The sequence below is a fragment of the Phytophthora cinnamomi genome (genome assembly GCF_018691715.1).
Source record: "Phytophthora cinnamomi strain GKB4 chromosome Unknown Contig114, whole genome shotgun sequence".
Lineage (NCBI taxonomy): Eukaryota > Oomycota > Peronosporomycetes > Peronosporales > Peronosporaceae > Phytophthora > Phytophthora cinnamomi.
This window is the reverse complement of record NW_027151047.1, coordinates 258,104-283,457: the sequence shown is the minus strand read 5'-3', so window position 1 is coordinate 283,457 and position 25,354 is coordinate 258,104. Positions and strand designations below refer to the sequence as shown.

The 25,354-nt window shown below is 55.0% G+C and overlaps 4 protein-coding genes across 4 annotated transcripts in view; 1 reads left to right on the top strand and 3 right to left on the bottom strand.

Moving 5' to 3' along the window:
* Positions 1-408: 408 nt before the first annotated feature.
* IUM83_11441 (putative long-chain-fatty-acid-CoA ligase) lies at positions 409-2,409 on the bottom strand (the record flags this gene model as incomplete). The annotated part of the gene is made up of 1 exon (XM_067935999.1): positions 409-2,409. One exon carries the CDS (start codon positions 2,407-2,409, stop codon positions 409-411), a length of 2,001 nt encoding a protein of 666 aa, XP_067781673.1.
* A 235-nt stretch (positions 2,410-2,644) lies between these two features.
* Positions 2,645-3,499, bottom strand: IUM83_11440 (Feruloyl esterase; the record flags this gene model as incomplete). The annotated part of the gene is made up of 1 exon (XM_067935998.1): positions 2,645-3,499. The coding sequence occupies one exon, from the start codon at positions 3,497-3,499 to the stop codon at positions 2,645-2,647; it is 855 nt and encodes a 284-aa protein (XP_067781820.1).
* A 2,358-nt stretch (positions 3,500-5,857) lies between these two features.
* IUM83_11439 (EF-hand calcium-binding domain-containing protein 6) lies at positions 5,858-9,783 on the bottom strand (the record flags this gene model as incomplete). The annotated part of the gene is made up of 2 exons (XM_067935997.1): positions 5,858-6,065; positions 6,284-9,783. 2 exons carry the CDS (start codon positions 9,781-9,783, stop codon positions 5,858-5,860), a joined length of 3,708 nt encoding a protein of 1,235 aa, XP_067781803.1.
* A 7,548-nt stretch (positions 9,784-17,331) lies between these two features.
* IUM83_11438 (Transmembrane protein) overlaps positions 17,332-25,354 on the top strand; it is a gene marked incomplete at both ends in the record, with an annotated part of 50,481 nt that continues 42,458 nt past the window's right edge. Inside the window, one exon of the mRNA XM_067935996.1 lies at positions 17,332-18,444. Within this exon, the coding sequence (XP_067781761.1) occupies positions 17,332-18,444 (1,113 nt within the window). The remainder of the gene's footprint in view (positions 18,445-25,354) is intronic.

The following is a 25,354-nucleotide window of genomic DNA, read 5'->3' as shown; positions in this document are numbered from 1 at the left end:
AATCCACTCGAGACACGCACGGGTCTGCTTCGCAGATACAGTTGCATCGATGACAGAGCCGCGTAGGCGCGCGGCGACATCAGCGCGAAAGCTTACGCGCCTGCGTTAGTCGATTGGCCAAGCACTTCAACCTGCAAACGAATGACGCTTGTCTCCTCACTGCTCGCTCATTCACGGATTTGCCTCGCCCGACGCAGGGTGACAAGACTTGGAGCTGCAGGGCGTCATTGACGGCGTGCACTGCAGCGGTGGTGTCATGAAAGAATGGCAAGCAGAGATAGCTTCTTCTGTTGACGCCAGCGGAGTAATCGAGGAGGTGGCTGCTGAATGGAAGATACTGTTGAGAGAATGAATTAGGCAGACGCCAGCCCTTACTCCTGGCGCTACATTCGCTTATGCAGGGGCTGCTCACTTGAGGCCCTCATACAGCTTGTTGATTTGCTGCTGGAAGTGCGCCTTCAGCTGCGGTCGCTTCAGCTTAAATGTGGGGGTGATGAGGCCCTGCTCCAATGAGAACGGCTCCGGGTGGAAGTAGACGCTCTTAACGAACTCGAAGCCGCGCAGTTGGGCCTCCTTAGCCACTCGAGCCATGTCCGCCAGGACGACATTCTGGAACTCAGGGTGGTTCACCACCTTCGCGGTGGAGGCGTCAGCGCCCGACAACCCCTTTTCACGAGCCCAAGCTTCGGCCGTCTCCGGGTCTGGCACCACAATTCCCACCAGACAGCTCTGCAGTGAGTCTCCGTAGGCGAAAATCTGAGCCACGTACTTGCTCTTCGCGTAGATATTCTCGATTTTCTCGGCGGCGACGTACTCGCCCTGCGCCAGCTTGAAGATGTTCTTCTTGCGGTCGATGATGCTGAGCGTGCCGTCGGCGTTCCAGCAGCCGATGTCGCCTGTGTGGAACCACCCGCGCTCGTCGATAGCCTCGCGAGTCTTTTCGGGCTCCTTGTAATATCCGGAGAATATCATGGGCCCTCTAACGAGGATCTCTCCTCGGGGTCGAGGCTTGTCGCGACTCGTGTAGCCCATTTCAGGCACGTCTTCGAGCTGCACCTGGCCGTAAATCAGCGGACAGCCGACGTGAGACCCCATCGGCATGTCGACGGAGCCCACCGTCACTGCTGCAGCGGTCTCGCTGAGCCCATAGCCCTCCGCAACATCGCAGCAGAAGACAACCTTCATAAACTCCTTCACTTCGGCGCTCAAGGGAGCTGAGCCCGAGAAAATAAGGCGCACACGGCCGCCAAGCGCCAGACGGACCTTTGAGAACACTAGAGCGTCCCACAGCGCGTGCGTCTTGTGTCCTTCAGGCAGGCCAGCAAGTTTAGCGGCAAGTGCCCGATCGAAAAGAATCTTCTTCAGCCCGCCAGCAGCAGCAACGCCCTGCGTGATCTTGTCGTACACGCGGTTAAAAAGTCGAGGCACCGACACAAAGACTGTGGGCTGCAGCTCCACTAGATCCTCCATGAGCGTGAGCAGGTCGCCCTGGTAAAAACCCGCAGACGCTCCGTGAGCCTGAAGGACACCCAGCACAGCGCGCTCGAAGACGTGGGCCAGCGGCAGGTACGAGCAGTGCACGTCCGAGGGGAGGATGTGGATCCGCTTGCACATCTGCCGCACGACGTACGCGTAGTTCCGCTGCAGCAGGATCACGCCCTTGGGGTCACCCGTGGTTCCGGAAGTATAGCACAGCGTCGACACGTCCGTCGGCTTGGGCGGGTCTGCCCGTTTCGGATCCGCTTCACCGATCAGCTCGAGCTCGTCGAGGCTGCGCAGCTCCACGTTCTTGGCCGCCGCCTGCAGGATTTGCTGCTCCGTGACAGGCTCGAGCTGCACGATGATCTTGAGCGTGGGGCAGTCCTTGATGCAGTCCATGACCACGTCGAACTGCTTCTGGCCGCAGAAGAGCACGCGCAGCTCGGTGTGGTTGACGATGAAGGGCACCGCGTCGGGCCCCAGCGTGTCATACAGCGGCACGAGCACGTAGCTCATGCGGTCGCACGCGTGGGCGACCAGACACCACTCCAACTGATTCTTGGAGAAGACGCCGACCACGTCCTGGCGCTCGAGCGCTGCGACGGTCTTCAGTCCGCTGGCCACGCGCTCCATGCGCGTCTTCACCTCGTTGTACGTGAGCCACTCGAAGGCGCCGGCCTTGCCCGTCTGCGGGTCCACTGCACGCCGGCCGTACAGTGGTCGCGTGCCGTTCTCGATGTCGCAGCCACGCAGGAAGTTGTGGTACAGCGTCATCTCGTCCTCGTTGACGTGCTCCCGATCCGGCATCTCGTAGGCGGGGCCGTGCGTGGCATCGCGCGTGTCGGGCACCTCCACGGTGTAGCGCTTGCCCGTGTACGAATCGAAGTCGATCTGGCTCATCGGCCGCTCGGAGCTGCTGCTCGCGCCCATGGTAGTGACCAGCGGAGACCGAGCGATCGCCTGCGCCGTAACGGATATCTTGAAGACTGCACGACGGACGCCATGAGGGGGCACGTCGGCGTGTGTGCGGCACCTCAATTTGGTGTGGTACTGAACTTTAGCCTCGCAGAGACGAGGCGGGCCAGCTTCAACCTGCTCGTTGTCATGTCGAGCATAGCACGACGCGCGCTATTATACAAGTTGCCGTTTTAATGGTTTGATCTGTCTAATAGCTGCGCTCAGACCGGAAGAAGAAGCGCCACAACTCGCCTGGCAGCCACGAGGACGAGGCGCCCGAGTCGACGGGGCTGTACTGGTGCACGCCGTCGAACGCGATGAACGTCACGGGCTTGGAGCAGTTCGCGTACGACGTTTTGATGTACGAGCCCGAGCCACCCGCAGGATCCGGCGCCGTCTGGCCCGTGCAGCCGTTGACCTCGACGAACACATCGCGCACGGATCGGCCCTTGGAGATCGGATTGGCCGGGTCGCTCACCCCGTGTGAGACGAAGAAGCCGATGGGGACAGGCTCGCCGATGGCCGTCGTGTAGTCCGTGCCAGATAGAACGGCGGCAGCCTTGAACGTCGTCCCGCGGCCTGACTTCGCGATTGCATTCGTCATCGAGCCACCGAAGCTGAAGCCCACGACGAAGCGCTGCTCCTGATCCACGCACAGCTCGTCGATGGTCTGCACGATGGAGTCTGTGGACGTCATGTCATCGTCGTTGGTGTTCCACCAGCCATAGTTCAGCCCCTCAGGCGCCACGAAGATGGCGGATTCGTTGGCGTAGCTCAGCAGCCCGTAGTAGCTGCCGTTGCCGTGAGTGGACGAGTCCTGTGTGACGTTGTACGTGGTGCCACCGTACCAGTGGTAGGTAATGATGACCGGATATGGCACCGTCGGGTCATAGCCCTCCGGCACGCGCAAGATGTACTCGCGCTCCGTTCCGTTGACGGTGGTGGTGTACGTACCGCTGGTGATGTTGGCTGCGTTGCCGCACCCCAAAGAGTATTGCACAGCATCGGTTGCCTGGAATGTGAGCCCAAGTAGCGCCGAGCGGATGACGGACTTGAGCACCATGGGATTCAAGAGTTTGATACCACGACATAGTGGGTCTTTAGCCAGCGAATTGCAGAATGAATGGCGGCAGACTATTGGAGATCAGAGCCTGGCAAGCAGTTCAGGGGAATGGCTGTTACACACACAGTGTGCGGTGATCCATTTCCCGCGGCGTGAAGTGTTGGGTGTGCGGTGGCCGTCGACTGTAAGCTGACAGTATTTTACCTTGGGGGTCCCCAAGGGGTCTACGTAGTGGCGTTGCATTGAAGCTCCAGAGACACGACTGTGCTTGGCCTCCTTCACGAATTGCAGTGTCACGCCTCGGGGCCCGAGTCGGGCAGGCCACGGTGCTCCTTGGATTGTAGACCTGCATCGAAATGGAGGCGCCGCTATTAGAATGGTGGTTTCGTCCCTGTACTCGATCGGCGCAACTTCCTGCTCGCATTTATTGACAGCACACGTGCTGTCGGGCTCCAATAAATGACGAGGCGAGGCGATGGCTCGCCGATGTCGTCATTGGTCCCGCCAGCAGCAGGAAGCAGACGACCAAAATCCGCTGGTGCATTTCCATCGGCGAACCGGAGACTGGTCCTCGCAGCAGCAACAGTACCAGAGAGTTCGCCCCGAGTTCAAATTCCAATGCTGATCACGCACCAACACTCGATCCAACTGCGGCGTCCTCAGTCCAGTCGATTTCCTAGACCGCCGTCAACTTCAGGGAGCACAAGTCCGAGACCGAGACCATGTTCAGCAGCGATGCAGCTCTGGAGACAACCGGGAACACCAATTGCGTCTCGTCACAACTCCATCGTGCAGCGCGTAGTACGCGAAGAGATCGACGAGCAGCGACACGTGACTCTCGATGCACAGCGCCGATTGCACGAACTGCAAGTCACCATCACAAGACGACAAGAGGAGCTGGAGCTAGCGCACCGACATCTCCAGGCTTTTGACACAGCTTTGGCAGTACCACCAACGACGATAGCGAATTTTGGACTAGCACCACCCGGCGAGGGCACTACAAAAACTCCAAAGGCACAGACATCTCCTAACGACCTCGCTTCTAGTTTGAAAGAGGAGATCGCCCACCAGGACGCGTACAAGAAGAGGTTGAGATACATGCATGAGCGGTTGTTGCAGCAGGTCAGATATCTGGATGCAAACGCTGATCTACTCGCCGAGCGCCGAAGAGCAGCACACAGAGAACGATCGCTATGTCGGAGTCGTGTCAAGCTCGAATCGGACAAGAACCGCCAGATACGACAGCAACTTCGTGAATTACATGGCAAACAAGCCGCTTTTAAGCGGAACGCACTTCCTGTTCTCGAGTCTTACCGCGACGAATTGGCCTCTCGACTGGTGATAACCCAGCGCCGACAGGATGCAGATCGCCGCCGCGACGAATTAATCCGGTTTATTGGTTCTCGAGCCACTGTAACAAAAGTCTCCACTAGGTCGCTTACGAGCGCCACAGCAGCCATATCGAGGCAGCGAGCTCCTTCAGGGCGTATTCACCGCCGTGACAGCTACAACATATTGGTGGTTGACGCCGATGCAAACAAACGCGAGACGCTTTTTGCTGTGTATGAAGGTCAATACGCGCGCGTGCTACGCGAAACAGGAGAAGTGGATCTGAACGTGGTGCTGGAGAGATACCAATCGTATCGAGAGAGCACCGCGCGGTTACGAGAGATCGAGAACGAACTGCGCGCTGAAGGAGCTCGACTGGCTAGTGAGCAACAAGCATATAGTGCCATGGTCTCTCGACTTCGCGTATCTGGCCCCACTGACGTAGCAGAACGTCGTCAGCGACTGCGCGACCGACTCGAAGGTGTTCTCCATGCCCAGCAGCTTGAAAAGAACCAAGCCCGAGAACGGGTGAATGCGCAGCTCAAAGCGTTCGTGTATGTCCAGCAAGGAATTCTTCATATTGTGGAGCTGCTGCAATGCCTAGAAGACCGAGGTGGATTGGCTTTGACTCCACCGTCCTCGGTGTTAACTATCGCGCGCACAGTCATGGGAGGCAATCAGCCAGCCGAAGTCGCTCTGAAAACTGTATCCCCAGCGCTGCAAACACTCGTAAACCTAGCGCGAGAGGTGGGCCGTCGTGGTTTACAACGCGAATGGTTCAAATTGCCACCGCTTGGTTACTCCGTGCCCCAGGTTGCGCGACTAGAACAATTTGCTCCTGAAGGCCAAGTACAGCGTGGCCCATTCGACCTTGACGAGGAAATCGAAGACGCGAGTGGGGCGAAAGACGGTAAACACATCAGTGAGCGACAAGAAGAGGAAATTGATGAGGAGAAGCACGATGCCACCATCATGCGGAGGTCTATCAAGCGACAGGAGAAGGATACTCTACGTCAAGCAGACACTATTCTACGCCAGACCTACGATGCACGAAAGCTTCTGCAAATGCAGCAGCAGCAGCAGGACCAACAGAAACGACCTCAGTCGCCGAAGCTTAAGGTGCAGCATCAGTCTGACATCGAAATTGTCGCGGCACACTTCCGTGAGCAGCGGCGTGCTGAGAGGCAAGAAAGTCGCTTCATGAATGGGGGCGTATTGTGTATTGGTAATCGCCGAGCTGTCAATAACAACAACACAACCGTGCCAGCAGCAGCACAAAGCCCCAGGCGCAAACAACCCTGATAAAATATTTATGAATTGAAAGCCTAGTTGTAAGTTAGCAGTTAACCTCGAAAGCACGCGCGCATGAAGCGATTGTAGTCTACGAGTCCGTCGTCCCCGTCGAACGAACGAAGTACAGCTAGGAAGCTCGAATCTGTCAGGGGGAGAGCGTACCAATCCAACAGCTGACGAAAATGAGCTGCGCTCACACGCCCTGAATTGGTCTTGTCGAGTGTCTTCAGTGATGCGTACACTTCCTTCCACTTGGCCTGGACGCCAGCTCGCAGATCTTCCGGGGCGTCGCCACCCCCGCTCACTTTGTTGTTCTTCACAGGCGAAGTCAGCGTTAGACTTGGTAGATGATCACCAGTCCCAGCACCATTACCATTTAACCCGAGATCGCTCAAAGCACTCGTGAGCTGACGCAGCATGGCGTGGTAGTTCAGTCGTCCGTTTTGCTCAGCGTCGTACTTGAGTTGTAGACGGACAATCTCTTCTTGATCGAGCTCGATGCCCAGTTCACCAAGCACTTTCCGTAAAGATGAAGGCGTCACACTGCCTCGGTGCTCTGTGTCTAGAGCTTGTAGTTTACGAGTGAGTTGCTTCCACGCTGTTTTGCCCTGAGCTTGAAGTGCCTTCTGAAGCTTCAGCTCGACCGCAGCAGAACCTCCAGTAGCCCCCACGCCAGCGTTGAGTGCAGCACGCGGGTTTTCGACGGCATGATTTACCGCCTGAGCTGCCAGAACGTGGCCCGCGCGACTTGTAAGTTGTCGTGCAGCTACAATTCCAGCTTGAGAGTGACGCACAGCTCGGGGGCTGATACCCACCGCACTGTAGTATGAACAGTGACTTGACAGGTCACTCATGGATGAATCCTTGCCGGCTTTGTCTGGGTCTCGTCCGCCGAGCGCATGTAGCAATTGCAGATACTTGACTTGGCCTGTTGTTCGCTCACCTCGACTATCCTCCTCCTCATAAAAACTCAATAATTCATGCGCTGTGGTGTCATCTCGCAAGGCGATTTCCAGTCGCTCGAGTGCGCGTCGCAGCTCTGGGTATGCGAGCAGTCCCGACCCACTTGGATCCATGTTTGCTAAAAGTCGGTAGACAGCACTTTGCTGCGAACGCGATGCCGTCATGAGGTGACGTATTGCTGCACGCGCTTGGTGTACATCTAGCGGCTGGCCGCTTGAGATTGCATTCATATTGAAGTTGTCTTGGTCTTCAGCGTCCCCTCGGTCCTCGTCATCATCTTCTTGGAGCACAAGCGCTTGAGCTTGGAGTCCAGCCTTACCGTCCATATCCAGCAGGAATCCGCGATAGTATAATTGTCCTCCTCGTGCAATGTACCTCGCGAAAAACTTCGCAGTGCCTCGAGTCTCGCGCCACCTGCTACCGGCATCAGCGCATAATTTGGAGCATATCCGCATGAACACAGGTAGACTCACAAACCCTCGTCGTTCAGAGTCCTCCGCGACCAGCATCCTTTCCAGTTCACCGACATGTGCTCGGAAGAATTGGCGCAGAAGCTCTAGCTCGGTGCCTAGTTCTACCTCCGTGTCTCCTAGGGAAGGCCCTCCTGACATCATAGCAGGCGGTTTGCCACTAACTCGGGGGGCGGCATCCTCCGGGTCGCTCGGGTCATTCGCCTCCAGTCCTGGGTCCTCGTAGTCGTTCAGGAAGGACATGTACCGGATCAAAGGTGCATCGGTGGCAACACTGCGGTCTTCGTAGAAGTAGCAGAGGAATGCAGTTTGAGCTTCCGTGAGAGACAACGCCTCACGCACTGCGAGAGCAAAGGCTGGAGTCGACACGCGGCCTTGACGACGCGGGTCACACGCAGCGAGACGATCTTGCAATGCTCGCCATTCGACCGCTCCCAGACGAGCTCTTGCCACCCGAACACTCCACACTAGCACTAACGACTCGGTGGGTGCTGTAGCTTGCTGACTGTGCTGTCGACCCACAGCAATAGCACCTTTGGCGCCTTCACCTTGCAATGGAGGCGCAAAGAAGCTGTCCGTGTCTGCTACTCGTGGTCTGTAACTCTTAACGAGTGACCGGTAGTCCATGAGCTGGTGCGTGTGAGACCCGCAAGCACGAAAGAGCGAACCAAAGTGACGAGATGGTAAGGGTCCAAGGTGTTTGCTCAGTACTCTGAGCAGCTCCGCGGCCGGCACAAGTCCACCCTTACGCGGGTCACTAAGTTCGAGCTCGACGTGGATCGCTCTCCAGCTTGCGTCCGGGAGACGTGAGAAGGCCTCTTTGAGCTCATTCCCTGGAGACGACAAAGCCACGCGGTTCTTGTAAGCTCCTTTGACTTCTTTGTTCCCGGCGAACACGAGCGAGCTGTTCTCTTGCAGGCTGCGCTTCATCGCTGCTGCTCCGCGCGGATTCGCCATTTCGCCAAAGCTAGCGACAAACTTGCGGTAGTCGACGGTGTTGCCACTGCCCCCAGAAGGTGCATCTGAAGCTGCGTAAAGCACTGTAGCAACCTCTTCCTCGGAATCTACCAAACTGAGATCACGCAGCGCCTGCGTGAAGACCAATGCAGGAACGGAGCCCAAATCGGCGGGATCGAGAGCTGTAAACGCACGCAGGATTTCGTTCTCCCGAGTCTTGAGCTTATCGCCAACGACGATGCGGAGTTGTTCCAGCAGAATGGGGTCTTTCCCCGTTTCGGAGAATTTACCTCCGTTTGTGCTGCTCTTCCTGGTAGATGAACGCCCTCCCAGTGCGATCGTCACCCCGGGAGACTGCAGCGTCTTGTTCGTAGCCGTAATGTTGTTGGCACCGGTGCCAATAGCCACCTCAGCGATCGGTTTGCCGGCTGGACGATCATAGACCAGCGAATTGCTAACGTTGTTGGTGTCCCCGTGCTGGAAGCTATTGCCGAATTGAGCGAGGAACTCGTGGTAGTCGATGTTGGTGCCATCTTGCGAAAGCTCCTCCAAAGCTGCGGCCGATAGCGGGGGGATCTGAAGCCCAGTAAGCACACGCGCAAATGTAACCTTGGGTAGTTTTCCAGTACCCCCAGCACCAGTTTCAGCAGCTCGGCAGGCATCACGAACGGCAGTCCATGACACTCGCAAATTAGCCCCAAGGAGTGATCGTATCTCGCCTACCAATTGCGTGTGCCGCATACTCAGTCTCGATAAATGTTCCGCGAGTCGAGGTTTCTTCACGAGCGCCCGATTCGCGGCGGTGGCCACCAGACCGTTGCTTTCGTTCGGGTAGCCTGTGTCTGGAGTTCCTGTCGACGGACCCCGCAGCGAGCGCTCAAGTTCCTCGACGAAATCGACGTAACGAAGTCCGCGGTCGTTGTTCTCCTCAAACTCGTGACGAAGTGCTTGAGCGTCTGCTCGGGTGATGACGATTCCGTGAGCCGCGAACACGTCGCCCAAGTGCGTGAGTGACAGCGCCTCTCGAGCTGTGGCTAGCTGGAAATTGCTCCCGAGGTTGCGGATGTCTCCACTCGCGATCAGTGGCTTCTTACGCATCGTCGGCGGAATCGGCGACGAGGCTTCAGCCGGCCGAACAATTGCTTGAGCTTTCGCCTCCGCGCCTACCAACTTCATGGGGGAGGCATTCAGCAGGTAGGTCCGGCCACCGCGTGCAGCTCCTCCCACGGGCTTCGCCGGGCGAGGCGTTACGGACGGCGCCAGGTTGTTCATCTTTCACCGAATTCGCCTTTGTCGGGGGCTCAAGAGTACAATAGGCGCTAGGACAGGACAAGACTGCAACGCAGACAAGAAGGCGATGAAGACGAGCAGACCAGGAATACCATCGCTAAATCGAGCAGGGATGCCGAAAATTCAATTGTTCATCGAGACATAAAATAAGCAATTATCTTCGGTAAGGCCATCACCAATAATAAATAATTGGATTGTTATGATCAGGCAAATAAATTATTGAACTTATCCAGCTCAATGGACGAAGGGCATTACGCACACCCTTCAATATCACTTGAATATCAGTATCTAGTACATCATCGAGCGTACCGGGTTCTACAGTCTCTCAGTGAGAGGCGCATTGAAAGTTGGCGGTCGGTGAGTAATAAATACGGATATGTGTGGTTGGGTCAGATAAGTTATTGTATTTTTTCAAGAAAACGCGAAAATGAATTGCATTTCTCCCGTAAACTGATATTGGCCACTATATTTATTTTTCAGCATCTCTGGAATCGAGCATGAAAATGCGTTCTGCTGTAGTGTCGTGCATACCCGCTATTCTTGGTATGAAATCTACTAGTTGTACTGATGACATGCTCTCTGTATTCGTGCATGGATGCTAGAGAGGCCGGAGTTGGTGTGTTGAGCGAGTTTTAGTCAGCATGGTGGTCGAGGTTGCAGTGGTGGTGACGCGCTCGAATAAATCAGTTCACACTGGTCAATCCGTTGGCCTCACGTTGGACAGCCTGGCACTGAGACAGATGACACAAACCATCACTTGCAGATTGCAGTACTTCGAATTTTAAGAGCGGAGATCGGGCGGTGCTATCCACACCGTGAACCGCGTGCGTGCAGTGAAGTCCACGTGTAAATTTTCAACGCTGCAATCAAGTCGCTGAGCTGGGTCTTTACCAGCCTCAAGGCACCATACCATAATCACCACGACCCATAAACACCAAGCACGTCTACGACAGAACCGTAAAAACACACAAACATGCTGTCGGATCACACAACAAATGCTACAAATCCTTTTGACTTGGCTGAACTATAGTGACTGGGAGGGATGACGTGTTTCATAAGCGGACCAGTTGGTCGGTACCCCCCCCCCCCCCTGTTCGCTTCGCTCTCGATTTATAGATTGCACGTTCGTCCCAGTACAGTGCGCGGCTTGCTGGAATGCTCGGCGCTGACCCCGCCTCCGCAAATATCGCGCGCAATACCGTTTGCTGCGGCTACGCGACCTCGCAACCGCTCGCCTTAGTTGGTCAGAGGCGCCGTCTATATAGTGATGTCGCCCACCCTCTGTATGATTTCACAGGAATGGGCGATTGTTTCTACGCATGACTACCGTGTTCACCATCAACATCGCCAAGTTAGCCAGCCCAGCCGGTAAGTATTACGGTATGTGTACTGACTCAACTGAGGTAAGCACTCAGTTGCTGAGTGCCGCGTAATGCTTGCCTAAGGTTATCTCACTCTTTATTTCTAGGAGATTGACTCGCAACAAAAAGTCCCAGTCCAATGTCAAGTCAATTCGCGTTCCTCCCTAGCATCTTTAATCGCTTCGAGTGCACCCAGGCGAGACTGAGCGACGGTGTTATCGGTCACGTTCTCCCTCGTCGGCCAGCAGAAAATCGCTACTTGGGAAACCTTCCCAACCAACATATCCTATGTGACGGAGGTGGACCACTCGAGACGCTATCCCAGAGCGTCACCGAAGCAGCGAGAACTGCAGACGTACCTGTGCGCAATGTCATTTCACCACGCGGACGTTCGACAGTACCTGTAGTCTCAGCAGCCGCAAAAGCGGCGCTATGGGAGCTAACATCCAAGTATGGAGTAAGTCGTCGAAACTTTCAACACATCAAGGACGAGAACACGCGCGTCGAGATAAGGAATGTCATCCGACGCCAACAGTGCCGCGCCAACCAGGCGCGCTACCGCAACAGACAGCGCATTCATCAAAACCAGCTCCAGCAACAGGTGCAGCACTTGCGAGAAGAGCTGCAGGGTCTTCGGCTCAAGCGGCAGCGATTGCGCTTCAGTGAGAAGACCAACCGCAGTCCGTGGGCTATCGCGAGCGAAGTCTTCCGCCTGCTCGAGTGCAGCTTCCGGTCGCCGTGGCACATGACGAGTGTCGACGAGATGATGAAGGACGCCGAGACACGGCAGAGCCTGAGTGTGCTGCAGAAGTCGTTCACGCACGACGTGGCCATGGGCAGCTTGAGCGGCATGGACGCGCTGCTGGATCAACTCCGCCGATACTCGCTGTACTTCGGCGAGCCGCAAATTCGGTTGAAGCGCGTGGAATCCGTGGTTCCTGGTGTGCTGATGGCCTCAGCTCGACTGAGTGTGACGGTGTCGGAGTTCACACTTCGCTGTGTCTTCCCGCATCTGGAGAAGCCTACTAGTAGCCGTGACGAAGACGAGTACCGAGCGGTGCGTGAGAAGCTGCTTGGTCAGCGCTTGGACTGCAGCTGCGAGCTGGTCTTCCTGATGGACGAAGAGAGTGGTCGTGTGGAGCGCCTGGAGACGAGCATTAACTTGGTGAAGTCGTTGTTTGACGTGCTGAAAAGCGTAGAAGGCGTGGTGGATGTGATGGAGCAGGCGCTCCTAACCCCGGAGTGTTTGGTCGGTAACCTAATCGATGCGAACGCTGGGGCAAAGTAGACAGTAAACAGTTTGCTGCATTCTACATGTATGATAACGCGGATACATTTACTACAGGCAGTGAAACAGAAGAAATCCGCAACTTAGGCTCCATCGACGGGATCGAGGAGAACAAACTGGCAAGGACGTGTATTAGGATGTAACGCCCTTTATTCGCAAATTATTAACCAAAATGCAAGTATATTATACTGTATATTATACTTGCATTTTGGTTAATAATTTGCAAATAAAGGGCGTTATATTATACTGTATATTATACTTGCATTTTGGTTAATAATTTGCGAATAAAGGGCGTTACATCCTAATACACGTCCTTGCCAGTTTGTTCTCCTCGATCCCGTCGATGGAGCCTAAGTTGCGGATTTCTTCTGTTTCACTGCCTGTAGTAAATGTATCCGCGTTGCAGTGCTGGCGGAGAGCTCGAGCCAATTGGTTAAAACTCGTCCTGAAACTCATTCCGTTGGCCATGAAGTGGAACAGCTCGCTGCGCACCAAAGTGTATCGCTTGTCTAGTCCAGGCTCCAGGTCGTTCAGCACCACGGGAAAGATAGGTCGGCCTTTATCCTCTGCAAACGCCAGCTGATCTCGCACCAGCTCGTTGCCCATGGTCTGTCGCGACACGAGCACCACGAAGCACGAGCAGCGCAGAATCGTCTCTTGAGCTACTTGGATTCGCGTGTAGAAATCCTGGCCACTGACACTTCGGTCGCTGTAGCAAGCAACGCCTGCGTGTACAAGTTGAGACGCAAGCTGCTCCACAAAGGCCGGGTGCTTGTCTCCGTGCGACAGGAATACAAATCGGCGCTCTTGAAGGCTACCTGGACTGGTAGGAGAACAACACGCAGCTGTGGTTGGGCCCGATCTACCTTCTGGAACTTGAGAAAGCCGCGCAATACCCAACGTTTGGAGCATAGTCCCTCGACTACTCAAACCAGTTCCCGCGTCAATGTCGGCGTTGCGCACGCTAGCAACATTCTTCTGCCTTGAAAAATAGCGGTGTTTCTCCACCTCGTCACGGACGCCGTCAAGCAGCAGGTAGAACTGAGACCGATACCTGCTCTCATCGTACTCGTACTCAACACGACCTTCATCGTGGCGAATATCCACGATCGCCGGCTCGAACGGAATAATCTGCCGAGTGTACAGATACACCTGCAAGTTCTCGTCCACGATGGCCCCCTCCGTCGACACAGCCAAGATGGGCGTCCCCACCTGCTTGGCCAGCGCCAGTTCCTTCAGACACCACTCCGACGACGCGTAGTCCTCCGTCAGAATACACAGCACCACGGACGCGTTCGTGATGCCTCGAGCGATCTCCTCACGCCACACAGCACCTCCGCCGATACCGCTCGGGTCCATCAGGTCGAGCCACGTCGTCACATTGGCCTCCTCGAGTGTCTGGCGCAGCTTGCGAGCGAACTCGAGGTGCGAGTGCGTGTAGCTGATCATCACGTCTCGCTGGCCGGCTGCGCGCTTGAGCTCGAACAACAACCGTGTCGACGCCGTGCAGTCCAGCGGACGCAGACCTTCATTGTTCATGCGCATGAGGTCACCTCCGGACGACAGAGCAGCCAGAGCTGATGCTTCGTTCTCTTGTCGGACAGCCAGGTGCAGTGCCGTGTCGCCCGTAGTGGGTAGTTGGTATCTGATGTCGCCTCCAGCAGCCGTGAGCTCGCTGAAGAGCTCGGGAGAGGCATCTAACGCAGACGCAGCACACATGAGTGGTGTCATGAACTCGCCATCCGCCAGGTTGGGGTCCGCGTTGGCAGCGAGCAGTGCTCGAACCACGTCGAGCTTGTTGAGCTTGGCCGCCCAGTGCAGCGGCGACCGACCTCGGACGTCCTGGAAGTTTGGGTCGGCCCCTCCCTTCAGCAACGCGTCCACAGCCTCCTTGGATCCACTGATGGCAGCCCAATGCAAGGGTGTACGTCGATTGAGTCCGATGTAGCCCATTTCGCCCAAGCAATCCACGTCCGTCTTACGGGTGATGAACTTGCGTACAGCCTTGACGTTGTTGCGTGCGGCGGCGAGATGGAACGGCGTGAGGGCGACATCGCTCCCCCACTCTTCGAGTTCCTGTGCCACGGCGTAGTTGCCTCGGACGTACGCGAGTTGCAACGGCGTCATTGTGTTCATGAATCCTGGATCGGGGATCACGAGCGGGTCGGCGCCATGCAGCAGCAGTTCTCTAGCAATCTCCGCGTGTTCGGCGAGAAAGAGTGGAGGCACACGGTTCGAACGGAATGATGCTCGAGCGAGGGTACCGGCAGCAACACCTCGTTGCAACAACCACCGGACAGTTGCGAGTTGACCTGTTGCCACGGCACAATGTAGAGGTGTCATCAACGATGTATGGAAAACGGACGTCGCTGTGTCTTCGTCACTGCCTTTGGGACGGCTCACTATGATCTGAGCAAAGTGCCAAAAGAACCCCCCAGTTGAAATCACCACTCGCTGGACTTTGTCCAGCTCATCGAAGGAGAATCCGTACTCGTCCAGTAGCTCCAGCGCTCGAATATTCCCAAGCGAAGCTGCAACATGCACCGGGTTCGCACGCGATTTTGCGAAAAATTTCCACCTGATCTTGGGAGCCGTGTACGCTTTAAGTGGAAATCCATCGTCACTGTTCATCAGCCCTCTCGCTTTCACGAAAGCTAGAATTTCGCGCATTTCCTCCAGATCGCCTCGACGTGTGGCGTAGTAGAGTCTGGTTCGGACCACAGAGAGAATTTTCCCCGTAGAATTGAGCGTGCGATTCGAGCCAACGTGCCCATGCTTGCGAACGTCGCCCGTTTGATCTGCTTCTTGAAATGCGCCCAACTGCATTTTGATATGCTCGCGATACCGTGCGAAGTAATAAAGCACTACAAAGAGCCCAGCGTAGCAGAAAGCACCACCGAGAGCGAATGCCTGCGTCGAAATGTCACCACACGAGTCGATCGCGCCAATAAACAGCAATCGAAGAAAATACGTGACCAAGGCGAAGTCAAAGAGAAGCATGCACACCGCCAAGACTTCGCACAGCTGAAAGATAAAACAGCGCCTGACTTTTGTCATGCCAGGGAGGCTCTCCTGTGTCTCCCGGCTGTCCAGGCCATCGTTTTCTCTCGTACTTCGCATACTAATCGACGCAGTACTTGGACTTTTGCGCTTGAATGGTTCAAAGGCACGCAGGCCCGATCCCGGTAATGATAGCACGATAGCTGCTGGCAGTGTCTTATAAATGACAGCGGAGAACGTCACCAGTGCTTCACACGTATCGTACGCGTCGGGATTTTCAGATTTGTAGTTTTCAAGCTTCGCTTTAACAACCACAGCGTAAGACAGCACGCCAAACGCAAGACCAGCCGCGAGTAGCATCCCCGAGCGCATCAGGCGTCGCGCGAAAAAGGAGTTGTTGAGAAATCGAACCCAAAGCCAGTGGCGAGGAATCTCCGATAACTTTCCTTTGAGTGCCTTTTCGTTGAGTCGATGGCCTCTCTTCAGCATCGCTGGCCAGTATCGCTGATTCTTTGGAGAGTTCACGCGAAGATAAGATGGCTGTGACGAGAGGGACTGATTAGTGTGCGGTGATCGAAGACTGTACATGGCGCTACCGTGCTCATCTGGGTCGTAACAGCCTCCGTGGCCTCCGAAGTTGAAGTGGAGATTACTGGCTGTAGCAGAAGTTGCCTCGGATGTTGAGCTTTCACCTTTGAGCATCGTCAGAGTAAGATAGTTTGGGTTTCGATCTGGCGAGTAGATATTTAAGTGACCACGGGTGAGGGTGGTTGTGAGACTCGAACGATTATGAGTTGATCGATTGCGAGCTCCGATTACTACCGAAACGAAACCAAAATGATGATGACCGAAGCTATCAACACAAACACCTCCCGCTCTGCTTTGATGTCGAAAACTACCTGTATCTACGCAAACACCTTCCATTTTGCTTTGCACTCGCCAGTACTGTCGCGCGCAACCACCCTGGAGACTGGTGATCGGAATTGCTGGTGGCTCGGGTTCGACAATGAGTCCTGACGCACTGGCTCAATAGCGCAGCTCCTTCACCTCTGAATATCACGATCGAGCTTCAAATAGCGACCGCGGACGCTGTGAAAACGTGAATGCCGGACGATGACGAGTATGAACCAGCACTATAGGATTAAATAGGGCTAAGCTTACAAATGTTGCGTTTCAGATTCGAACAGAGAAGATGCCTGTGAGGGACCAACTGAGACTGTCAAGTTTGAGTGATAAGGTAAACTGGTCGAGGCTTACTCCCGCTTCACCTGGGATTGTCCGACACTCAGCATCGCGACTTCCCTCTCTCTGCCGGCCACAAAAGTCTTCCAATGCCGCTGGTGTGGAGTCGGAGACGCCATTCCCCCCAGTTCAACCGGGGTGTATAGTGCACAGAGGTGTCGTCGTTCGTGCCTTCTGCGGCAGTTCTACTACCGGCAGGCTGCCATTACCACGGGGTGCTTGTACCTGCTATCTGGTCGAGGTGTCGGATCACAAATGACTCAAGAGCAGCAGACATGGTTCCCCGGACATGTAGCTGCACCTGCCCGCAGCGACGCCAACTCGGCCGTCTCATACCAGTTCATCATCAACTGGCGGGCGTCCGGGCACAATCCGCACAATCCGTCAAATCCTCGTCGTAATCCCGTCGCCAATCCTCGTTTCAAGGACTTGTCCTCACGCTCTCCACAGCTCTCGCCACTGCCCGCGCGCCTCGGTTTAAGAACGCGCGCACTCCGCCTTTGGTCTGGGGGTTTCTCCATCTGTCTGGCTCCTCTCCATCCCAGCGGGTGTGGTTTGAGTCACTTGCACTCTTGTCCGCCATTGCGTCCGGCACTAAAATCCCTCAACTCACGCTAGTCGCCCAACGCTGCCTGGCCCATGGTCGGAGGCGAAAGCCCCGAGACCGAGTCGGCCGTCACCCCCGACGGCAGTCGCCGACTCCATGGCGGCGGCCACGGCGCCGCTCGTGATCCCGAGAGCGAGCCCGTCACCTCTCGCCGCGTTCGCCGGACGCCGCTGGCCGTCGACCCGAGCGTCGACAATTCCAGTGTGACGTCGCACTCGACGTACCAGCGCACGCAGTCGCCGACGGACCGACCCATTTGGTGCGAGATGAAGCGGCGGCACCAGGCCAACGTCGAGGCGCTGCACGGCAAGCTGGCCGACGTGCCGCGCCACTGGCTCTGGGTGCGCTTCCTGCACAACTCGTTCTTCGCGCGGCGGCTCATCCGCTCGGGCATGCTGCTCAGTGCGGGGCTCTTGGCGGGCTACTTCTTCTACGAGGCGTTCGTCGGCTCGTGGCTGGACGACCACCAGGGCATGGACTCGGACGAGTACGAGAACTGCCGCTCGGTCGCCAAGTTCTCGTACCTCATCTACGAGACGCTGCCGGCCGCCATCATTCTGACGCTGCCCGGCTCCGGGCTGCGCGCGTTCGAGCCGTTCAAGCGCGAGGACCCAGCGGCGAAAGGCCGGAACAACAGCGACGAAGGTCCAGGAGACGACGAGGACGATCAGAGCTCCGCCGGGGTGGCGACCATTCGACGCCGCTTCGTGTTCCAGCTCTGCGAGGTGCTGGCTGTGTTCATGCTGCTGTTCGACGTCGGGTTGGTGCTCTACTTCCTCTACGTGCTGTTCGTGGGCGCGCTCAGTTCTTGCGGAAGTTTCGCAGCGCAGATCTTCACGATCGGAGCTGCGTTCTGCTACGCCGGACTCTTCAGCGTGCTCTACTACTTCACGCGCTACCGGGAGCACATCAAGATGCAGCTCGGCGCCTTCGCGGAGAACGACCAGACCGGAGACTTACGGAAGCATGTCGACCTTCGCTCGGTCAAGAGGCTGGACACGACCAAGAAAATGATCGACGTCGTGCGAACACGACTGTACTACGCCACTCGACGAGGAGATCTGCATGAAATGCGTGAGATTCTTGAGTACGCGAAGGAGAGGGGACTCATGAGCGAGGAGATCGGATTCCCGACCAAGTTTTACGTGGCCCCGAAGATTAAGTGGAAGTTTTTCGCCAGGTCGACTGAGAACCCGGTGCATGTTGCGGCAGGTTTTGGGAACATCCGCGCGCTGGAGCTCTTGGAAGAGTACGGGTTTGACTTGATAGCGCTCGACAAAGTCCAGCGAGTGGTGATTTCGACTGGCGGATTCTTCTGGCACTTCATCCAACTAATCGTGAAGCGTCCTGAAGGTACTGATGCGGAGACGGCCGATTCGATCTTCCACACGAACCTCATCACGCCCCTGCACTGCGCTGTAGCAACGGGGCAATTGATAGCGGTACGCTGGTTACTAAAACGCGGCGCTCCACCCGGGACACTTGCCAAGGCTTCTTTCAGGTCCAATCGCATACCGCCACTCTTTCTCGCCGAACACGCGGAGATTGCTAGAGAACTGCTGCTGCATGGCGCCGACCCGCTCGTGATCCCCGATCCAGGATTCATGAACACGATGACGCCGTTGCAACTCGCGTACGTCCGAGGCAACTACGCCGTGGCACAGGAACTCGAAGAGTGGGGGAGCGATGTCGCCCTCACGCCATTCCATCTCGCTGCCGCACGCAACAACGTCAAGGCTGTACGCAAGTTCATCACCCGCAAGACAGACGTGGATTGCTTGGGCGAAATGGGCTACATCGGACTCAATCGACGTACACCCTTGCATTGGGCTGCCATCAGTGGATCCAAGGAGGCTGTGGACGCGTTGCTGAAGGGAGGGGCCGACCCAAACTTCCAGGACGTCCGAGGTCGGTCGCCGCTGCACTGGGCGGCCAAGCTCAACAAGCTCGACGTGGTTCGAGCACTGCTCGCTGCCAACGCGGACCCCAACCTGGCGGATGGCGAGTTCATGACGCCGCTCATGTGTGCTGCGTCTGCGTTGGATGCCTCTCCTGAGCTCTTCAGCGAGCTCACGGCTGCTGGAGGCGACATCAGATACCAACTACCCACTACGGGCGACACGGCGCTGCACCTGGCTGTCCGACAAGAGAACGAAGCATCAGCTCTGGCTGCTCTGTCGTCCGGAGGTGACCTCATGCGCATGAACAATGAAGGTCTGCGTCCGCTGGACTGCACGGCGTCGACACGGTTGTTGTTCGAGCTCAAGCGCGCAGCCGGCCAGCGAGACGTGATGATCAGCTACACGCACTCGCACCTCGAGTTCGCTCGCAAGCTGCGCCAGACACTCGAGGAGGCCAATGTGACGACGTGGCTCGACCTGATGGACCCGAGCGGTATCGGCGGAGGTGCTGTGTGGCGCGAAGAGATCGCTCGAGGCATCACGAACGCGTCCGTGGTGCTGTGTATTCTGACGGAGGACTACGCGTCGTCGGAGTGGTGTCTGAAGGAACTGGCGCTGGCCAAGCAGGTGGGGACGCCCATCTTGGCTGTGTCGACGGAGGGGGCCATCGTGGACGAGAACTTGCAGGTGTATCTGTACACTCGGCAGATTATTCCGTTCGAGCCGGCGATCGTGGATATTCGCCGCGATGAAGGTCGTGTTGAGTACGAGTACGATGAGAGCAGGTATCGGTCTCAGTTCTACCTGCTGCTGGACGGCGTCCGTGACGAGGTGGAGAAACACCGCTATTTTTCAAGGCAGAAGAACATGGCCAGCAGTCATAATTCGAAACTAGTTGCGGAAGACGGAGCTGCAGAGCGGAGCAACCGAGGTACTATGCTGCAGACTTTCAGCGGGACACACCTCTCGCAACGTACGGGTTCCTGGAGGCCTTCTACTTCATCTCAGTCAAACGACTGGCAGGAACGAAAATTTGTGTTCCTCTCACATGGAGACAGGCACGCCGCGTTCGTTCAGCAACTTTCGGTACAGCTGTCAGAGGCAGGAATCGCGTGCTATAGCGACCAAAACATCAGCGGCCAGGATTTCTACACGCGAATCCAAGTGGCACAAGAGACGATTCTGCGCTGCTCGTGCTTCGTGGTGCTCGTGTCGCGACAGACCATGGGCAACGAGCTGGTGCGAGATCAGCTGGCGTTTGCAGAGGATAAAGGCCGACCTATCTTCCCCGTGGTGCTGAACGACCTGGAGCCTGGACTAGACAAGCGATACACTTTGGTGCGCAGCGAGCTGTTCCACTTCATGGCCAACGGAATGAGCTTCAAGGCTAGTTGCAATCAGTTGGTTCGAGCTCTCCGCCAGCACTGCAACGTGGCCCAACAAGCTGAATCAACCGCAGGCAGCGAAACAGAAGACATCCACATTTTCGGCTCCATCGACGGAATCGAGGAGAACCAACTAGACTTTTCAAGTATTAGGATGTAAAGTCCTCTATTCAAAACTTATTAACCAAAATGCAAGTACCATAGTGTCCAGGAAGCCGTCTACTGTCTACCTCGCCTCCGCGCTCGTAATGACCAGGTCACCAACCAAACACTCCGGAGTTAGGAACGCCTGCTCCATCACATCCACCACGCCTTCCACGCTTTTCAGCACGTCAAACAACGACTTCACCAAGTTAACGCTCGTCTCCAGGCGCTCCACACGACCACTCTCTTCGTCCATCAGGAAGACCAGTTCGCAGTTGCAGTCCAAGCGCTGACCAAGCAGCTTCTCACGCACCACTCGGTACTCATCATCGTCATGAGTACTAGTAGGCTTCTCCAGATGCGGGAAGACACAGCGAAGTGTGAACTCCGACACCGTCACACTCAGTCGAGCTGAGGCCATCAGCACGCCAGGAACCACGGATTCCACGCGCTTCAACTGAATTTGTGGCTCGCCGAAGTACAGCGGGTATCGGCGAAGTTGATCCAGCAGCGCGTCCATGCCGCTCAAGTTGCCCATGGCCACGTCGTGCGTGAACGACTTCTGCAGCACTCTCAGGCTCTGCCGTGTCTCGGTGTCCTTCATCATCTCGTCGACACTCGTCATGTGCCACGGCGACCGGAAGCTGCACTCGAGCAGGCGGAAGACTTCGCTCGCGATAGCCCACGGACTGCGGTTGGTCTTCTCACTGAAGCGCAATCGCTGCCGCTTGAGCCGAAGACTCTGCAGCTCTTCTCGCAAGTGCTGCACCTTTTGCTGGAGCTGGTTTTGATGAACGCGTTGTCTGTTGCGGTAGCGCGCCTGGTTGGTGCGGCACTGTTCGCGTCGGATGGTCTTTTTCATCTCCATGCGTTGAGTCTTGTTCTTTATGTGACGAAGGTCGCGACAACTGGTTAGATACTCGACTCTAGGCCTTGCTGCTTCGGTAGTTACTGACGCTTCAGAGATTGTCGAGGGTTCACGAAATGAATTTTCGGTGTTTGCAGATCTGTTCGAAGATTTTACGCCGGCGATGACTAGCGTATCGTTTTGGGATGGCGTCTCGAGCGGCCTGCCTTCCCTGCCGTTGAAGTCTTCGTCAATTGTGAGTAGATTGGCAGGAGGACTGAAGTCGCAACTTTGTGTTGGTCTGCGTGGAAGAACGTGGCTGATCACATCATCGCTCAACTCCGCGTGGACGCGCTCAAAGTGGTCGATCGGGGTGTTGGGGAGGAGCCGGAATTGACTTGCCATCGGACTTAGGATTTTCGTTGTGGCCTCAGCGTGAAAATTCTCTCTCTCCAAGCAAAGAACAACGTGTGGTAATCTCAGAGTGTTGATGCTACATGTACCTTCAATGTTCGTCATCTGGACCAGACCTCGGAAAAAAATATTATTGAATTGCAATTACTGTAGTTTTTGTACAGAAATATGTATTATTGGACCCCAAGGTCTCCAGTACAATTATTACTGAGACAATAAAATCAGTAAATTGGATTTCCATACAAAACATAAGTATAATGCATTTTGCACTAGAAAAATAATTACAATAAAATGTATTACTGAACATGAAATTATTAAAGTTATTATTATGGAACTTGAAACTTTGCAATTCAATACTATACTGTATTTTCCGAGGTCTGATCTGGACACCCCGGGAGATAGCGTGGTCGTTGTCAGCGACTAGATGAGTGTTTGGTTGGCTCATCCTGTTGTATGCTGCTGACGAAGCCCAGTGACTTTGGTGCCGCAGGCAGATATAGTCGCATCTCCTCGTCAAATTTTACCCATTGTCTTAGTACCAACACAGCTTACCTTCGCAGCATTGACACCTCCATTCAAGTGAACTTTGGACAAGTGAATTTAGTGGTCCTATCAAAGCCAAGCGTCATAAGGGACGCAGCGATGAGTCCACCTCGATATATATTACGTCGCGGAATGACCTGCAGTTATAGCAAGTTACGACATTATTGATTGGGATGCAATTTCGTAGGATTTCAACACTTTTGAATCAAAATGCGTGTACAATTGATGAAACTTACTTCACATCAGCACCCGCCCGTCCAACAACACACTCCGGGGTGAGCTGCGCCTGCCCTATCTCGTCCACCACGCCTTCCACGCTTTTCAGCACGTCAAACAACGACTTCACCAAGTTAACGCTCGTCTCCAGGCGCTCCACACGACCACTCTCTTCGTCCATCAGGAAGACCAGTTCGCAGTTGCAGTCCAAGCGCTGACCAAGCAGCTTCTCACGCACCACTCGGTACTCATCATCGTCATGAGTACTAGTAGGCTTCTCCAGATGCGGGAAGACACAGCGAAGTGTGAACTCCGACACCGTCACACTCAGTCGAGCTGAGGCCATCAGCACGCCAGGAACCACGGATTCCACGCGCTTCAACTGAATTTGTGGCTCGCCGAAGTACAGCGGGTATCGGCGAAGTTGATCCAGCAGCGCGTCCATGCCGCTCAAGTTGCCCATGGCCACGTCGTGCGTGAACGACTTCTGCAGCACTCTCAGGCTCTGCCGTGTCTCGGTGTCCTTCATCATCTCGTCGACACTCGTCATGTGCCACGGCGACCGGAAGCTGCACTCGAGCAGGCGGAAGACTTCGCTCGCGATAGCCCACGGACTGCGGTTGGTCTTCTCACTGAAGCGCAATCGCTGCCGCTTGAGCCGAAGACTCTGCAGCTCTTCTCGCAAGTGCTGCACCTTTTGCTGGAGCTGGTTTTGATGAACGCGTTGTCTGTTGCGGTAGCGCGCCTGGTTGGTGCGGCACTGTTCGCGTCGGATGGTCTTTTTCATCTCCATGCGTTGAGTCTTGTTCTTTATGTGACGAAGGTCGCGACAACTGGTTAGATACTCGACTCTAGGCCTTGCTGCTTCGGTAGTTACTGACGCTTCAGAGATTGTCGAGGGTTCACGAAATGAATTTTCGGTGTTTGCAGATCTGTTCGAAGATTTTACGCCGGCGATGACTAGCGTATCGTTTTGGGATGGCGTCTCGAGCGGCCTGCCTTCCCTGCCGTTGAAGTCTTCGTCAATTGTGAGTAGATTGGCAGGAGGACTGAAGTCGCAACTTTGTGTTGGTCTGCGTGGAAGAACGTGGCTGATCACATCATCGCTCAACTCCGCGTGGACGCGCTCAAAGTGGTCGATCGGGGTGTTGGGGAGGAGCCGGAATTGACTTGCCATCGGACTTAGGATTTTCGTTGTGGCCTCAGCGTGAAAATTCTCTCTCTCCAAGCAAAGAACAACGTGTGGTAATCTCAGAGTGTTGATGCTACATGTACCTTCAATGTTCGTCATCTGGACCAGACCTCGGAAAAAAATATTATTGAATTGCAATTACTGTAGTTTTTGTACAGAAATATGTATTATTGGACCCCAAGGTCTCCAGTACAATTATTACTGAGACAATAAAATCAGTAAATTGGATTTCCATACAAAACATAAGTATAATGCATTTTGCACTAGAAAAATAATTACAATAAAATGTATTACTGAACATGAAATTATTAAAGTTATTATTATGGAACTTGAAACTTTGCAATTCAATACTATACTGTATTTTCCGAGGTCTGATCTGGACACCCCGGGAGATAGCGTGGTCGTTGTCAGCGACTAGATGAGTGTTTGGTTGGCTCATCCTGTTGTATGCTGCTGACGAAGCCCAGTGACTTTGGTGCCGCAGGCAGATATAGTCGCATCTCCTCGTCAAATTTTACCCATTGTCTTAGTACCAACACAGCTTACCTTCGCAGCATTGACACCTCCATTCAAGTGAACTTTGGACAAGTGAATTTAGTGGTCCTATCAAAGCCAAGCGTCATAAGGGACGCAGCGATGAGTCCACCTCGATATATATTACGTCGCGGAATGACCTGCAGTTATAGCAAGTTACGACATTATTGATTGGGATGCAATTTCGTAGGATTTCAACACTTTTGAATCAAAATGCGTGTACAATTGATGAAACTTACTTCACATCAGCACCCGCCCGTCCAACAACACACTCCGGGGTGAGCTGCGCCTGCCCTATCTCGTCCACCACGCCTTCCACGCTTTTCAGCACGTCAAACAACGACTTCACCAAGTTAACGCTCGTCTCCAGGCGCTCCACACGACCACTCTCTTCGTCCATCAGGAAGACCAGTTCGCAGTTGCAGTCCAAGCGCTGACCAAGCAGCTTCTCACGCACCGCTCGGTACTCATCATTGTCATGGCTACTAGTAGGCTTCTCCAGATGTGGGAAGACAAAGCGAAGTGTGAACTCCGACACCGTCGCACTCAGTCGAGCTGAGGCCATCAGTGTGACGTGGACGTCCGTCTGCCAATGAGATGGCAGAGGACTCCCACGTCAATTGCTAATGCATACCTTCCTGTTTACGCTGTACAGCGTAATAAAACATTGCATGGTTTATATTCGTTACATGCTATCCTACTGGTCAATATCAAGAATAATCATGATTATACTTTCATGCGACCTCATTGGCTAAAACTCCTTGAGATGTGCAAGAATCAAGTTTTCGAGCCGAACTTTTGATTATGGGACGAGAGTCGCATATTGGATCAAGCTACGTTTTGGATTAGTAGATTCTCGTTGGTAGATCAGGATAGAAT